This window comes from Triturus cristatus, chromosome 3_1 (assembly GCF_964204655.1).
Source record: "Triturus cristatus chromosome 3_1, aTriCri1.1, whole genome shotgun sequence".
NCBI classification, from domain to species: Eukaryota; Metazoa; Chordata; class Amphibia; order Caudata; family Salamandridae; genus Triturus; species Triturus cristatus.
The window spans coordinates 36,551,469-36,569,548 of record NC_140583.1 but is presented as its reverse complement, the minus strand read 5'-3'; the positions used below and the strand labels follow the sequence as shown (position 1 = coordinate 36,569,548).

General features: G+C 42.3%; 1 protein-coding gene across 2 annotated transcripts in view; it reads right to left on the bottom strand.

Annotated features, from left to right (window-relative positions):
* The window catches only part of LOC146859654 (uncharacterized), a 481,453-nt gene that overhangs the window by 76,098 nt on the left and 387,275 nt on the right, over positions 1–18,080 (bottom strand). For both annotated transcript variants that reach the window (XM_085646710.1, XM_085646711.1), the window contains exon 15: positions 3,149–3,348. In XM_085646710.1, coding sequence (XP_085502836.1) covers positions 3,149–3,348 — 200 coding nt within the window. The remainder of the gene's footprint in view (positions 1–3,148; positions 3,349–18,080) is intronic.

Below are 18,080 nucleotides of genomic sequence, written 5' to 3'. Positions count from 1 at the left end.
TAACTGACATACCATTACATACCAAAACATAGGATACCTGCCCATAATATAGCAAGACTATTCATCAAAATACCATAGCATAACATACTGTGCCATGCAATAAGGAATAACATAAATAAAGTAACGTGGCATAACACAACACAGAACCTCCCATGCCATTACATGATACTCTGCAAACATAATGTTACATGGTATGCCACAATATCCTTCATTATCATCACATCGCTCATTCTCCTCCATCGCATTCAAGACATGGAATGACCTCCCTCAACACACCAGAGCCACTTCCTCACTTCTTGATTCCGCAAGAAGCTGAAGACCTGGCTCTTTGAATAAGCACCTACACACCTGCCCAAGCACCTGGATACCCTCTCGCGAGATTATTGCCCTGTAGAAATCAAGATAACATAGTATAAAACATAGCATACCTCCGCCCATCCATCACTGGTCTTGTCATCAGTGAAACAAAGGCTGCTTGGTGCTTATCATCAGTGAAACGAAGGCTGCTGTGGTGTTCGTCATTAGTGAAACTAAGGCTGCTGTGGTGCTCATCAGTAAAACGTAGGCTGCTGTGGTGCTTATCATTAGTGAAACTACGGCTGCTGTGGTGCTTATCATTAGTGAAACTACGGCTGCTGTGCTGCTTCAGCATCAGTCAAAAGGGGACTGCTGTTGTGTTTGTCATAAGTGAAAAGGAGGCAGTTGTGGTGCTTCTCATTAATGAAAAAGAGGCTGCTGTTGTGTTTATCATCAGTGAAAAGGAGGCTTCTGTGGTGTTTGTCATCAGTGAAACGGAGGCTTCTGTGGTGTTTGTGATTAGTGAAACGGAGGCTTCTGTGGTGTTTGTGATTAGTGAAACAGATGCATCTGTGGTGTTTGTCATTAATGAAACTAATACTGCTGTGGTGCTCATCAGTGAAAAGAAGGCTGTTGTAGCGTTTGTCATCAGTGAAAAGGAGGCTTCTGTGGTGTTTGTCATCAGTGAAACGGAGGCTTCTGTGGTGTTTGTGATTAGTGAAACGGAGGCATCTGTGGTGTTTGTCATTAATGAAACTAATACTGCTGTGGTGCTCATCAGTGAAAAGAAGGCTGTTGTAGCGTTTGTCATCAGTGAAAAGGAGGCTTCTGTGGTGTTTGTCATCAGTGAAACGGAGGCTTCTGTGGTGTTTGTGATTAGTGAAACGGAGGCATCTGTGGTGTTTGTCATTAATGAAACTAATACTGCTGTGGTGCTCATCAGTGAAAAGAAGGCTTTTGTAGCGTTTGTCATCAGTGAAAAGGAGGCTTCTGTGGTGTTTGTGATTAGTGAAACGGAGGCTTCTGTGGTGTTTGTGATTAGTGAAACGGAGGCATTTGTGGTGTTTGTCATTAATGAAACTAATACTGCTGTGGTGCTCATCAGTGAAAAGAAGGCTGTTGTAGCGTTTGTCATCAGTGAAAAGGAGGCTTCTGTGGTGTTTGTCATCAGTGAAACGGAGGCTTCTGTGGTGTTTGTGATTAGTGAAACGGAGGCATCTGTGGTGTTTGTCATTAATGAAACTAATACTGCTGTGGTGCTCATCAGTGAAAAGAAGGCTGCTGTGGTGTTTATCATTAGTGAAACGAAGGCTGTTGTAGTGTTTGTCATCAGTGAAAACGAGAATGCTTTGGTGTTTATCATCAGTAAAAAGGAGGCTTTTGTGGTGTTTTTCCTAAATGAAACTAAGGTTGTTGTAGTGTTTTTAATCAGTGAAACGAAGGCTTTTGCAGTGTTTATGATTAATAAAATAGGAGGCTGTTGTGCTGTTTATCATCAGTGAAAGGAGGCAGCTAGGGTGCTGATTCATCAGTGAAACAAAGACTGATGTGCTCTTTATCATCAGTGAAAAGGAGGTTGATGTGGTCTTTATCATCAGTGAAAAGGAGGTTGCTGTGGTATTTGTCATTAGTGAAACAAAGGCTGCTGTAGCGCTTATCATTAGTGAAACAAAGGCTGCTGTAGTGCTTATCATTAGTAAAATGGAGGCTGCTGTTGTGCTTATCATCAGTGAAATGAAGGCTGCTGTTGTGTTTGTAATCAGTGAAAAGGAGGCTGGTGTGGTGTTCGTCATTAGTGAAACTAAGGCTGCTGTAGTGCTTATCATCAGTGAAACGAAGGCTGCTGTTGTGTTTGTAATCAGTGAAATGGAGGCTGGTGTGGTGTTCGTCATTAGTGAAACTAAGGCTGCTGTGGTGCTCATCACTAAAATGTAGGTTGCTGTGGTGCTTATTAGTGAAACTACAGCTGCTGTGGTGCTTAGCATCAGTGAAAAGGAGACTGCTGTCGTGTTTGTCATAAGTGAAAAGGAGGCTGCTGTGTTGCTTCTCATCAGTGAAAAGGAGGCTGCTGTCGTGTTTGTCATAAGTGAAAAGGAGGCTGTTGTTGTGTTTGTCATACATGAAAAGGAGGCTGCTGTGGTGCTTCTCATCAGTGAAAAGGAGGAGGCTGGTGTCATGGTTGTCATAAGTGAAAAGGAGGCTGCTGTCGTGTTTGTAATAAGTGAAAAGGAGGCTGCTGTGGTGTTTCTCATCAGTGAAAAGGAGGCTGCTCTTGTCTTTATCATCAGTGAAAAGGAGGCTGCTGTGGTGCTTCTCGTCAGAGAAAAGAAGGCTTTTGTGGTGTTTGTCAATAGTGAAACAGAGGCTTCTGTGGTGTTTGTCATTAGTGAAACTAATACTGCTGTGGTGCTCATCATTAGTGAAACAAAGGCTGTTGTAGTGTTTGTCATCAGTGAAAAGGAGGATGCTTTGATGGTTATCATCAATAAAAAGGAGGCTTGTGTTGTGTTTTTCCTAAGTGAAACTAAGGTTGTTGTAGTGTTTTTATCAGTGAAACTAAGGTTGTTGCAGTGTTTATGATCAACAAATAGGAGGCTGTTGTGCTGTTTATCATCAGTGAAAGGAGGCTGCTAGGGTGCTCACCATCAGTGAAACAAAGACTGATGTGGTCTTTATCATCAGTGAAAAGGAGGCTGATGTGGTCTTTATCATCAGTGAAAAGGAGGCTGTTGTTGTCTTTCTCATTAGTGAAAATTAGGCTGTTGTGGTGTTTGTCATTAGTGAAATGGAGGCTGCTGTGATGTTCATAAACTGCAGATAAAATCAGAACATTTATACAGACTTCGCTCACCTTTTCTCGTTGTGCCTGTAGGTCCTCAGGCACTTGCAGCTCTCCACGTGATACAGCCATATCCAGGAGCCAGCGCAGCACACCAGGTAGCCCTTGGCCACCGAGAGGCCCATGATAGCTACAGTGGGCATCTCATCCGGGCTGGTGGGCCACATCACCTTCAGGCATCGACCGGAATCCAGGTCCCAGATCCGGATGCACTGTGGGGGAAAGAGCATTTATTCACTGATCCATCCAAAGCATCAGCTCTCTACCCACTGGGCACAAAACCTCCAGCTGGCATACACTGCCTGGTTCCCCTACACCTACTGGCAGAACACACACTCTCGAGCTGACGTACACTGCCCAGATGGAATACATTTGCCAGCTGGACACACACTGTCCAGGTAGTGCACACTGCCTGTTTGACCTACACTCAGTGACTGGATACACACTCCCCAGCTGGTATACAATCAATGGCTGAGCACGCACTGTTAAGTTGGCCTAAGATGCCCAGCAGGTATAAATTGTATTTGTGGTTCGGACTGCGTTGTTAAGGCAGGTGTGGTAAATGCCTATGTGGTTCCGACATATAACCCCACCAGACAATGTCTACATAGAGAGCTACAGAGAGAACTGTTCACAACAAGACAACATCTACATAGAGACCTACAGAGAGAACTGTTCACCACCAGATAACATTTACATAGAGAGCTACAGAGAGAACTGTTCACCACCAGACAACATCTACATAGAAAGCTACGGAGAGAACTGTTAACTACAAGACAAAGTCTACATAGAGAGCTACAGAGAGACTTGATCACCATTAGACAACATCTACATAGAGAGCTACAGAGAGAACTGTTAACTACAAGACAACGTCTACATAGAGAGCTACAGAGAGACTTGTTCACCACACGGTCAATATCTACAGGGAGGTACAGAGAGAACTATTCAACACACAGTCAACATCTACAGGGAGGTACAGAGAGAACTGTTCACCACCAGACAACGTCTACATAGAGAGCTACAGAGAGAACTGTTCAACACCAGACAACGTCTGCATGGAGACCTACAGAGAGAAGTGTTCACCACCAGACAACATCTACATAGAGACCTAAAGAGAGAATTGTTCACCACCAGACAATATCTATATAGAGACCTACAGAGAGAACTGTTCACCACCAGATAACATCCACATAGAGAGCTACAGAGAGACCTGTTCACCACCAGACAACATCTACATAGGGACCTACTGAGAGAGCTGTTCACCACCAGACAACGTCTACATAGAGAGCTACAGAGAGAACTGTTCACCACCAGACAACGTCTACATGGAGACCTACAGAGAGAAGTGTTCACCACCAGACAACATCTACATAGAGAGCTACAGAGAGAACTGTTCACCACCAGACAACGTCTACATGGAGACCTACAGAGAGAAGTGTTCACCACCAGACAACATCTACATAGAGACCTACAGAGAGAACTGTTCACCACACGGTCAACATCTACAGGGAGGTACAGAGAGAACTGTTCACCACCAGACAACGTTTACTTAGAGACCTACAGAGAGAACTGTTCACCACCAGACAACGTCTACATGGAGACCTACAGAGAGAACTGTTCACCACCAGAAAACGTCTACAGAAAGAACTGTTCACCACCAGACAACATCAGCATAGAGATCCACAGAGAGAACTGTTCACCCCCAGGCATAATCTACATTGAGACCAACAGAGAGAACTGTTCACCACCAGACAACCTCTACAAAGAGAGTTATAAACAGAACTGTTCACCCGCAGACACCATCTACATAGAGAGCTACAGGGAAATCTGTTCAACACACGGTCAAAATCTACAGGGAGGTACAAAGAGAACTGTTAATCACCAGACAACTACACAGAGAGCTACAGAGAACCATTCACCACCAGACAATGTCTACATAGAGAGCCTCAGAGAGAACTGTTCACACCAGACAATGTCTACATAGAGACCCACAGAGAGAACTGTTCACCACCAGACAACATCACATAGAGAGCCACAGAGAGAACTCTTCACCACAAGAAAATAACTACATAGAGTTAGAGAGAGGTGTTCACAACCAGAAAACATCTACATAGAGAGCTGCAGTGAGAACTGTTCACAACCAGACAACGTCTAGATAGAGACCTACAGAAAGAACTGTTCACACCAGACAATGTCTACATAGAGAGCTACAGTGAGAACTGTTCACTACCAGATGTCTACATTGAGAGAACTGTTCACCACCAAACGACATCTACATAGAGAGCTACAGAAAGAACTTTTCACAACCAGACAATGTCTACAAAAAGCAACAGAGAGAACTGTTCACCACCAGACAACATCTACATACAGTGCTACAGAGAGAACTGTTCACCACCAGACAACATCTACATAGAGAGCTACAGAGAGAATTGTTCTTCACCAGACAACATCTACAAAGAGACCTACAGAGAGAGCTGTTCCCCACCAGACATCTACAAAGAGATCTACAGAGAGAACTGTTCCCCACCAGAAAACATCTACATAGAAAGCCTCGGAGAGAACTGTTCACCTCCAGACATCATCTACATAGAGACCTGCTGGAGCGGGTAGTACAACATTTTGTATACCCTCCCATTCTGCATGTTTATATTAATCCGAATAATCAATTAATTGTAATATTATTAATTTGTTTGAAGTGATAACTCACCAACTATATTAACAAAAGAATTACACGTGGGAATTGCACTTTGCATGGCTATATTAATTGTGAATTAAACTTGTGTACGCATATTAATAGTAGAAAATTAGAATATTGCATGTTATATGTTGCTTTGGTGATGTATTTGTGATTTGTGCTTTATTCAGTGAGTATAAACCGCTCTGAGTGTTGCTTCTGCTAGATAAATACACACAAATTTGGGTATTAGCAAGGGGATAACATTTTATTAGTCATTTCTATGTTTAATTACGTTTTTGTGTTTCTTTTGCTTAAGTTGACCATTTCGGCCTAAACAAGATGGCTGAACGAGACGTAAAACGTGACTGCCCTGACAACACGAGGTTCTGGGTGAAGTGCGCAGGCGTCACCGCCAGCAGCAGTGGCCTGGACCTGACCCCGGGAGAACATGTACCCTTCAAGGACGCTCCGGGAACCCATCCAAGACAAAAGACAAAGCTCAATTTAAAAACCGGAACCAGCAAGTGCGATGACTTCATATTGCGGACTATGTGAGAACTTCACCTCACGACCCCAAGTTGACCAATCCAGACTCTCTAAACCCCGATCTTGATACTTTTTGATATTATTTTCATTATAAAAGTAGGTAGGAATTGAACTGATGGCGCTTGCTCTTCTATGACGAACTCGATTTCCTGACGTTATGCTGACGGAGAGGACGGTGACACTGCTGGACAGCTGTTATCCTGAATCTTTGAAAGACTGACTTGCGGCCTAACTTTGCTGAATAAATTCTACTTTGACTGATTGACTTAGAGGACGACTTTAGCCAGAATAGTAAATATGATGCTCTGAAATGCTGATGATGATGATTTCTAATTTTCTTGCAATATAATTTAGATAAAGAATATTTGATTAATTGACAAATGTGTTGTGTCGATTATTTGAATAAGAGAAATGTGGTAAAGAAGTAATGTATAGATAGACGAGCATTATTCATTAAAATCAAATATAACAACTAAATGATCCATCTCCTTATGAGAGGGATATCTTAGGAGTCTGAGGGCAATGTGTTTAAGGGTAAGGTAAAGGTATTACTCTCAGGTCAGCGTTGGGAAGCGTATTTTCCCTCAGAAAAACAGATCAACAGAGTGTAAGTATATTGGTGTTATGGGTCCCACCAATTAAAGTATTTGAGTGAATTGGATGCCGAGGTAGTTGGTCTGTGCCGAAGGGGGTATTTGACGCTCCGCGCTGCAACAGTTTTCTGGTAGCAAGACGATGGTTTTTATTGTTTTGGTTTGGTGATTATTGCTTGTAAATAGCTTATTGATTATTGGTTATTGATATTGGTTTATGTACTAACACTCTATGGTGAGTCGTGTTGAGTTTTATGTTGTTTGCACGGCTTCTGGGATGTAGGAAGTCGGAAGTATGTAACGGTTCCGTAATAGAGCAGAGGTAAGCGCTGTTCTCGGGAAAGACGGAATTGTTGTTATCCTGTAGGTACACAGGAGAAAACGTGTGATGATTGAAGTTGCTCGACGCATTGTCTGGGTTCGATTCGGTGACATCGCCGTGTGTTGCCATTAGAGACATTTTCTGTGTGAGAGAATTGTGTATGATAGCGAAGGTTACCTGTGAAATTCTGGCCTTAGGTACCAGGGATCCAACTGGCATTCCGATAATGCTTATCACTGGAAAGGTAATAGGTATTCTCTGAACTTGCTAGAAGGACAAAGTAGAGGGAAGCGCTGCTTTGTTAACGTATGTCATAATTCTGTAGTAGAACAGACTGTTCGCTGTTCTCGGGAAAGACAGGGTTCTGTGAGAATGTACTACATTTTCTAGTGTGAAAGTGTGAGAACAAGATAGCATTCAGGTTAATTGTGACACTCTGGGTTTATTTCTCAGGAGCATTGGGTCTCCAACTATCAGGCACATGCCACAAAGGAAAAACCGGTCGCAAACGGGCAGATTCTCAGAAACTGCCCCTTTGCGACCGGTATTTTTGCATTTGGGATGCATCATCCCAAATGCAAAAATCTCAATTTAAGGAATCTCTAAATTGCGATTACTTAAATTGCGATTGCATTTAAGCAATCCCAAATTGAGATTCCATAAATGCAATGCATTAAAGTAAAACAAATTGCGGTTTCGCTAATAAGGGGAGCAAATTACCATGAAGTTGGACTTCATGGTAATTTGCAAAAACTTTGAAAAATGCACTTTTGTGCATTTTTCAAAGTTTCATGTTGCGCACACACATGCCCTTAGGGCATGTGTGTGTGCAACATATGTGCACAGATCAATTTCAGGGGTGCAATAGGATGTCATTTTGACACCCTTGCACCCTAGAAATAGCCTGAGCAATTTGCGAGTACCTACTGGTACTCGCAAATTGCTCATGCAATCTCCAATTCAATTCATTCCTATGGGCCTAGAGGCTCATAGGAATGAATGGGACGGCATTCCTTAATTGCGACTCGCAATTTGCGAGTCGCAATTAAGGAATGTGTAGGAATCGCTATTTCTTTAGTGATTCCTACATGCATAGGCTTTTGCAATTCCTTAATTACGATTCCTTAATAATCGCAGTTAAGGAATCGCAAAAGCCTACGTTGATGCATATGTATGTATGTGTCTTAAATACTAGAGAAACTGTTAGCTAATGCTTGTTAGGAGGGTGAAGTAGAGGGATGTGCTACTTTATCAACGGAAGTAACGATTCCGTAGTAGGGCAGAGGTAAGCGCTGCTCTCGGGAAAGACGGAAATCTCGTGAGAAAGGTTTATTGCTATTTTTTGGTTAGCGAAGCGGACAATGGAGATGTTTTTATGTTGTTACTAACAGAATTGTAGCAATTGAAACAAAAACTTACAGCGGCTTTTGTAAAGGAGGAGTAGACAGGAGCTGCCACAGCGGCTGCTGACGTCAGAACGACCGCGCTGGGATTGGACAGTCGGTCAGAACTGCAAAACGCTCCGGATTGGTGCGTTAGTGTGCGCCGCGCTAGGAGTGGAGAAATACAGGGTGACGTAAAACGCTCCCTATTGGAGCGTTAGTGTGAGTCTCGCTGTGATTTGAGAATTGTGACAGTGACGTAGACGCTCCGGATTGGTGCGTTAGTGTGAGTCGCGCTGCGATTGGACAGAGTAGTGGTACAGTCGTAGGGAGAAACTAGTGAGACAGGAAAGAAAGGAAAATGTATTACGATCCACCAGAAAAGGAGAAAAAGTCATGGTTAGGTAAAATTAAGAAGTGGTTTAAGAAGGATAAACCGATCATAACTAGGGAAGGACAGTTACTTCCTCCACCGAAAACCCCTGCATCCTTAATGATTGCGAAATATGGGTAGCATACCTGCATTTGGTTAGACAACTGGGTTAAATACACTGAGAAGGACGGAGTGTTAGCTTTTCCAGAACATGGTTCATTTAATTTGGCTGTTTTGAGAAATTTGAGAGAGAAAATGATGAATTTAGAACCGAGACCTAGACCGACTCAATTCGAGGCTTTGACGGAATGGGAAGACGAAATGCATGACCGAGAAAGACGGAGAAATGGTAGAGGATATAGGTACTTGTTTGGCAGATCGGACGGACATGAGACGCATGATGATCGAATGAAAAGGTGGTGGAATGCGAGTATGACTGAGGGTTTGTTTCCCGTCAGAGCTGCAGGAGAGAATGAAGGACGAAAGTGTGTAGAAAAGAGGCATAATGTGGAGACGAAAGGGTATGGAGTGAATGAGTCAGAGGATGATGTTCTTGATGATATGTTCTATATGAATCCACCACCATACCGACCAGAACCAGAAATATTAACTCCAAGTGCCCCAATGAAAGAAATGGTACGAATCATAAAATTGGAACCAGAGTTCCAAGATTTGGGAAAAAACAATCCTACTAAAGAGGTAGAAAAGAAGTCTGGAGGAAATTTGGATGGAGAAAATTCAGCAGAATTAGCCAAAACAACCCTAGAATTAATGGAGAAAATAAGAGAATTGACTAAGAATCTGGAAGCGGTAACTCTACCAGTAACGATAGGTCCAGTAATGCCTAGTTTTGACAAACAGAAAGACAGCGAACATTGTTTGACAGTCCCTTATAAAAGTAGTAAGCTGGTTGAACAACCAAGAATGAGTCAGAGTGAGAATCCATGGAGACAGACTATGAGTATGATTGAATCGAATTTTTCAAACAACCTGTTTGTAGGTCAGAACTGTGCAGAGAAACGTATGACAATGATAGAGACAATGTCAGAAACTCAAAAAGATTTTGGACAAGGAAATGTAGAGAAGCCAGTAGGACCATCAACAGAAGACTTGAGTGAATGGTTGAGAAGCTTGCAAAAGAAAGACAAAGAATCCCAGTCAATAGATGTAGCTAAATTACAATTGTAACTGGAAGAATTAATAGTAGGAACTATCCCGACAGAGAAGTTAAAAACGTACCAAGATGAGGAATTGGTATTTCTGTGCAAAAGCGTAACATGGTGAGCAAAAAGTCTTCATGAAAGATTAGAAGAAGTGGCAAATGAGATGGGTATTGATATTGAAAAGATAAAAGCCTTACAGAAACCCTATCGAGTAGATTTCACCGAAAAAGACATTGAAAACATGAATACCACAGGACGAATAGGTCAGATTAAGGATATAATTATTTTGTTGAGAAAATGGGGAGATGTGGACAAATGGAAGAGCAGATGGTATCGTAAGCGAGACGAAGTTTCAGACAAAACGTTTTCAGCTTATCCTGTAAGAGAGAAAGAGAAGGTTGTGACAGAATACCCTATGAGAGAGATTCCGGGAGGAGGATATATGCATGTCCCATGGACTAGACAGGATATTTTGTTATTTACGAATGACTTCCCTCGACTGCTTGAAAAACCCGTCGAGTGGTATAGACAGGTGGACAGATTTGTGAAATTATCCAAAGCATTGTGGATTGATCTGAATAGCCTGTTTGACATAATTGTACCAGCAGATCTATGGACAGAATATAAAATAGTAATAGATTGGCCGACACTGGAATACCCAAGGGATCCTAAGACAGGAGCTCCAGACCCTGAGGTAATGAAGAAATACGAACAGGTTATGGCATTCTCGAAGAACAAGGTACCCCCTAAAGAGACAGATTGGGTGAAAATTGACAGAACACATCAAGAAAGCAAATAATCAGTACATGCCTATTATGAGAGGTTAATTTTAGACTTTAAACAATTCAGTGGAGATGAAAATTTGAGTGACATGGATTTGAGTCATTTCATATACAGGTTTGTATATGGTCTTCTTCCAGAAATTAGTGAAAGGATCATACATCATACGGTAGATTGGCAAAACAAGAAATTAGACGAAGTATTGAGACATGCTAAATATTTCAGTGATGAAATTGAAGCAAAACAGCGAAAACTAAAAGAGAAGGAAATGTGGGCACAGGTAAAAGTAGCAGAGAGACAGGAAGCACAATTAGTGGAACAAGCTGGGTCAAAACAAAGATTTAATCCTGGGAAATATAAAGGGAATATTGAGGAAGCTAAAAAGAAATTTCCGCGTCATAATTGCGGTAGGATAAGGCATTGGAAATCCGAGTGTAAGAATCCACCAAGTACTAATGATGAAAATTCATCCTTGAATCCACAGGTGCAGAATGAGGTGAATGGTCAACAGCAACGACAACAGCAGGGTGTAACACAACAGAATCGGGTGCCAAAACTACCTTTTCCACAGAACAAAAATTGCCAGAAATATAGTAAGGAGAATGGATTCTACAACGAAGAACAGGTAAATAAGCCGCAACGCACTAGCGCTGCTTCGCAGTATTGGCTACAACGCGATGAAAGCGATTCAGAAGAGGGTTATTGACGGTGCCGAAGGGAGGAAGAGGAGTGCGTACTTGGTGCAACTCTAGAAGTAGACCAGACAGGACCTTTCGTAGATGGAAAAGTTAATAATGAAAATATTACTTTCCTAGTGGATACTGGTGCTACTCGATCAACTGTTAGATCAGCTGATGTTAAGAATCTTCCTCTCCCGGATTAAACGATCCAAGTAGTTGGGGTCTCCAACAGACAGATTAAAACTTACCTTACAGAACCAGTGAAAGTTAGTATAGGGAAATTTTCTGAAATGCACAGATTCGTAGTGTGTGACACTAGTCCTGTGAACTTGTTAGGTAGGGATTTATTGTGCAAGATGAATTGCACTATATTTTGTACTCCAGATGGAATAGCCTTTGAAACCCCAGATGATGATGTGTTGTATAAAATGACAATGGCAAACAGAGAGAAAGAGGTTACAGGAACATGTGCTGTATTCAACCCTGACGAACTACCAAAATAATTGAAACAATCAGTAAAAGCAGAAGTTTGGGACTTCGCAGGAGAAGATGTAGGATTGATGAGGAATGCAGATCCAGTAAAGATAACTGTAAAAGAAGGAGTATGTTATCCAAATGTCCCACAATATAAATTTACCCCTGAATAATTGAAGGAGTTACACTAGTGATTGAGAAAATGATAAAACAAGGAATTTTGAGAGAAATAATGAGTAGCCCATGTAATTCACCAATAATGGGATTGAAAAAACCTAGTGGGAAGTTTAGACTAGTGCAAGATCTGAGAAAGATAAACAAAATTGTTGTACCATGTTGTCCCATTGTACCGAATCCATATGTGATTTTATATCAGATTCCTCATGACACAGAATGGTACACAGTGATTGATTTGTGCCATGCTTTCTTTTCCATCCCATTGCACCATGACAGTCAGCAAATTTTTGCATTTCGTTTTGGTGAGCGTATTTTGGCGTGGTGCCGAATTCCACAGGGGTATACAGAAAGCCCCTCAATATTTAATCAGCTACTGAAAAAGTCTTTGGAAAGTCTAGAAATGCCTGAAAATTCAGTACCAGTCCAGTATATCGATGACCTACTTGTGGCATCGAAAACTCGTGAAGCTTGTGAGGTAGACACGGTAGCTTTGCTGAATCATTTGGCAGATGGAGGACTAAAAGAGTCACCATCGAAATTACAATTTTGTAAGAAAGAAGTCCAATATTTGGGACACAGCATTGAGAAAGGACACAGGAAAATAACCATAGATAGAATCAGGATCATAAAAAGAATGAGTCCACCAATGACCCAAAGAGAAGTGAGAATGTTTTTGGGAATGGTTGGATATTGTCGTCAATGGATAGGCAATTTTTCATTGATTGCAAAACCTTTGGTACGTCTGACAAGAAGTGATGTGAGAGATCCGATTGATTTGAACAAAGAGGAGTTGGCAGCATTCAAGAAGTTAAGAGAAGGATTGTGTGAAGCTCCAGCGTTAGGTATGCCTGACTACGATAAGGAGTTCGAGTTGTATTGCAGTGAGAGAAATGGATGTGGTCTCTCTGTTCTAGTGCAGAAGCATGGAAAACTGAGGAAACCAATTGCATATTTTTCATCCATGTTGGACCCAGTAGCTGTAGCCCTTCCTGGGTGTCTGAAATCAGTAGCTGCTACATGTCGAAGTTTGGAACAGAGTGGAGGAATTGTGATGGGATACCCTGTGAAAGTGTTTGTGCCTCATGATGTGGTAATTCTTTTAACAAGGAGTCGTACTCAGTATAGGACGCACAGCCGACTGACTAAGTATGAAAAGATCATTTTGGGCGCAACAAATGTGAGTCTTGTGAGATGCGTGAATGTGAATCCTTCAACATTGTTGCCTGATGTAGAGCATGTGGACGTAAGAGATGAAGCAGATCATGGTTGTTTGGATGTACTTGATTTTTGTACAAAACCAAGACCTGACATAAAAGATGACCCTTTACCAGAAAGTGATTGTGTCATGTTTGTTGATGGATCTTGTTTGAGAACAGATGATGGAGTGCTGAGTGCAGCATATGCGGTATGTACAGTTGCAGCAGTGATTGAAGCATCCTATTTGAAAGGAGTAAGGTCGGCCCGAGTAGCTGAACTTATCGCCCTGACCAGAGCATGTAAGGTTGGGAAAAGTGTGAGAGTGACTGTGATAACTGATAGCCAGTATGGCTACAGGGTGGTCCATGATTTCAGCCAAATTTGGCTGCAAAGAGGTTTTCTGACCTCAAGTGGGACTCCGATTAAGAATGCTGAAGTGGTTGGAAAGTTGCTTGAGGCAATACAGCTGCCTAGACAATTGGCTGTGGTAAAATGTGCTGCTCATAGTCACAGTGGTGATTACATTGCCACTGGAAATAAATTCGCCAATGACATGGCACAGTATTGTGCACGAAATCAGAATTCAATCAATCGGGCAAAGGAAAAGGAAATGATTTCTTGTTTCCCAATGTTTACTAACACTGTGGGAACATGGGATGAGGTAAGACAATTGCAGGAAGAAGCAGGAGAGGAAGAAGTAAAACAGTGGGTAAAAGCAGGATGTGCACCAAGAGAGAAAGATCATGTGTGGGTCTATCGAGATGGAAGACCAGTTATGCCTGATAGCATGATGTCTGCCATGGCACGGATGTATCATGGACAGGGACATATAGAGAGAGACGCCATGATTAGGTCTTTTAAACAGACTTGGTATAATGCCAAGTTTAGGCTTGTGGCAGAAAGTATTTGTCAAAGATGTCTAATTTGTCAGCAGTACAATCCCGGAAGAAAGACAGTGGTGAGTCTAGGAACAATAGGTCGAGAGGGAGGGCCTTTCACCAGAATACAAGTAGATTTCATTGAGATGCCTCCTTGTAACAGGTTGAGGTATGTTTTGGTAATTGTATGCCTATTCTCCAGGTGGGTAGAGGCGTTCCCAACAAGAAGAAATGATGGAATGACAGTGGCAAAATTATTGTTGAGGGAATTTATACCTAGGTTTGGGTTCCCAGTAACAATTGAATCAGACAGAGGAGGACATTTTCATAATGAAATCATAAAATTGATTTGTGAAGCATTGAATGTACGACAAAAACTGCATTGTGCCTACCGACCAGAGGCTTCTGGTGTAATAGAACAAATGAATGGTACTATCAAAAACAGAATAGGGAAAATGTGTTTAGCCACAGGTATGAAATGGCCCGATGTCTTGCCTCTAGTACTCATGACTATTAGATCAATACCAGACAGAACTACTGGTTTGAGTCCTCATGAAATCCTCATGGGACGCGCAATGAGACATGTATTTATACCAGTCAACAAGCTGATGACAATAACTGATGACATGGTATTGGAATACTGTAAAAGCCTGGCTGACGCAGTTCATTCTGTGTTTCATCAGGTTGGAGCAGATGCCACCACTCTTGAAAAGAAGCCAGCTCATGATCTGAGCCCAGGGGACTGGGTAAGGAAAAAAGTACACAGAAGAAGAAACTGTTTGGTTCCCAGGTGGGGAAACCCAAGGCAAGTCATCTTGACTACAACAACAGCTGTGAAGTGTGCTGGATTGAAGAACTGGATCCATGCAAGTCATACTTTGCGAATTCCAAATCCAGTTGACTGTAAAGAAAAAGAGTATTTTGATGAATCAGAATCCAGTACCGAGTCAGATGACCGAGAGCCAAAAGATAAGGAAGGAGAAAACTCTGAAAGGGGGAAAACAGAGCCAAGGTTAACTTTGGTCCCCAGAAGTAACTCTCTGAGGAAAAGATTACAGATTTCTGAATCCAGTTCAGACTCAGAGACAGAACCAAGAGCCCATTCATCCAAGAAAGAACAAAGGAAGAACAAAGAAAAGGACAGTGGAGAAACAATAAAAGAAATCCGTGAGAAGGAAGTGTCAGATGAAGGATTGAGAGAAATTCCACCTGAAACAACACCTTTAGATGGACAGGTGCCAGATACAGAGAGAGAGGGAAAGATTATTGCGGAAGACCCCCGAGGAGGTGTAGGGAACTCCAACATCCAGTTAGAAGCAGGGACAAGTAGTCAGCAGGAAGATTGCGTGATGGATATTCGAGGAGGGTCAGAAGTAGGGAAAACAAAATAGGTGGAAAAAGAACTCGTTGAAGGTAAAAAGCAAGTTGAAACGGAGTCTGAGGAAAGCGAAGATGAAATACCAGAAGGACGAGTTCTGAGAAAGAGAGCTTGGAGAACTGAAAAGAATGATAAAGGGAGTAAATTGAAAAGAGCGGCAAAAGACGAGGTGTGGCCAAACAAAATAAAGAGACTGAGATATCGATTGACACGTGTAAATTCGCCAAGAGGTGAACAGGTGAATGAAGTAACGAGTCAGGAAAAATCGAAAGAAGAAAAACAGACAGTAGTCAAAGAAAACAAAAGAACAAGAAAACCTAACCAGAAGTATAAATCACCGGAATGGACATATGTGGCCCTGCCTGAAGTGAAGGAAGGGGCGGATAGCCAAGGAAATCCAGAGGTGGTTGTACTGGAAGTGGTTGAGGAAGACGAAGAATCGGAAATCCTGAGAGTTATCTTGTCCGATATTGGAGAAGAAGCGGATATTCAGCACAACCTGTATGTCGAAAACGAAGGGAAAGTGAAAGATGATGAGATGCCAAACTGAATGAGATAAGAAAATTACTGATGGAAAAACAATAAAATACTGAAAAAGACAAAAACTAGTAGACCAACGTAGGTGCTTAGAAGCCTTGGGTTAGAAACTAGTTGTGAAGTAGAAGAGGCTAAGTCAAAAGACACGGCTCATTTTAGAAAGATGGCAAACATAGAAAGTAGCAAAAGTAGATCAACCTTCCTTAGAAGATGGTGCAAAATGTGTTGTTGTTGTACAGGATTATTAATGCTTCTTTGGAGTATTCTTGCTCTACTAATTTCATTTAAAGTTACTGTAGATACATTAGAAGGGCATAGTGATAACATAACTAATATAGGGAAAGTTCAAAAGGTAGTTCCAACTAGAATAAATAAAAACTATTTACATAAAGATAGGTCAATAACAGATTTTTCTAACAATGTGTTTTCAAAATTGTTGTATGAATATGTAAAAAGAATGGACGTAAGGGATTGCTACGTTTGTATGCAATTACCTGGGGACGCGCGCTCATCCTACCTGGTGCCATAACGGAGTCTACCTACCTACCGTGAGGGGAACGGCGTTCATTTGGGGAAACATCTCCACTGCAGTCCAGTGCTATTTCCCGTTGCCGTGAGGGGAACGGCCTCGACAAACTTCAATTCCCAGCATCCCTAGCCCCGGGCGCCTGCCATTATCGTCATCAGGCAGCGCCGGGTAGGGATTAAAGCACATCAGTAGCCCCGCAGCGCGGGACGCGCGCTCATCCTACCTGATGCCATAACGGAGTCTACCTACCTACCGTGAGGGGAACGGCGTTCATTTGGGGAAACATCTCCACTGCTGTCCAGCGCTATTTCCCGTTGCCGTGAGGGGAACGGCCTCGACAAACTTCAATTCCCAGCATCCCTAGCCCCGGGCGCCTGCCATTATCGTCATCAGGCAGCGCCGGGGAGGGATTAAAGCACATCAGTAGCCCTGCAGCGCGGGATGCGCGCTCATCCTACCTGGTGCCATAACGGAGTCTACCTACCTACCATGAGGGGAACGGCGTTCATTTGGGGAAACATCTCCACTGCAGTCCAGCGCTATTTCCCGTTGCCGTGAGGGGAACGGCCTCGACAAACTTCAATTCCCAGCATCCCTAGCCCCGGGCGCCTGCCATTATCGTCATCAGGCAGCGCCGGGGAGGGATTAAAGCACATCAGTAGCCCCGCAGCGTGGGACGCGCGCTCATCCTACCTGGTGCCATAACGGAGTCTACCTACCTACCGCGAGGGGAACGGCGTTCATTTGAGGTGCCAAACTGAATGAGATAAGAAAATTACTGATGGAAAAACAATAAAATACTGAAAAAGACAAAAACTAGTAGACCAACGTAGGTGCTTAGAAGCCTTGGGTTAGAAAATAGTTGTGAAGTAGAAGAGGCTAAGTCAAAAGACACGGCTCATTTAGAAAGATGGCAAACATAGAAAGTAGCAAAAGTAGATCAACCTTCCTTAGAAGATGGTGCAAAATGTGTTGTTGTACAGGATTATTAATGCTTCTGTGGAGTATTCTTGCTCTGCTAATTTCATTTAAAGTTACTGTAGATACTTTAGAAGGACATAGTGATAACATAACTAATATAGGGAAAGTTCAAAAGGTAGTTCCAACTAGAATAAATAAAAACTATTTACATAAAGATAGGTCAATAACAGATTTTTCTAACAATGTGTTTTCAAAATTGTTGTATGAATATGTAAAAAGAATGGACGTAAGGGATTGCTACGTTTGTATGCAATTACCTGGGGACGCGCGCTCATCC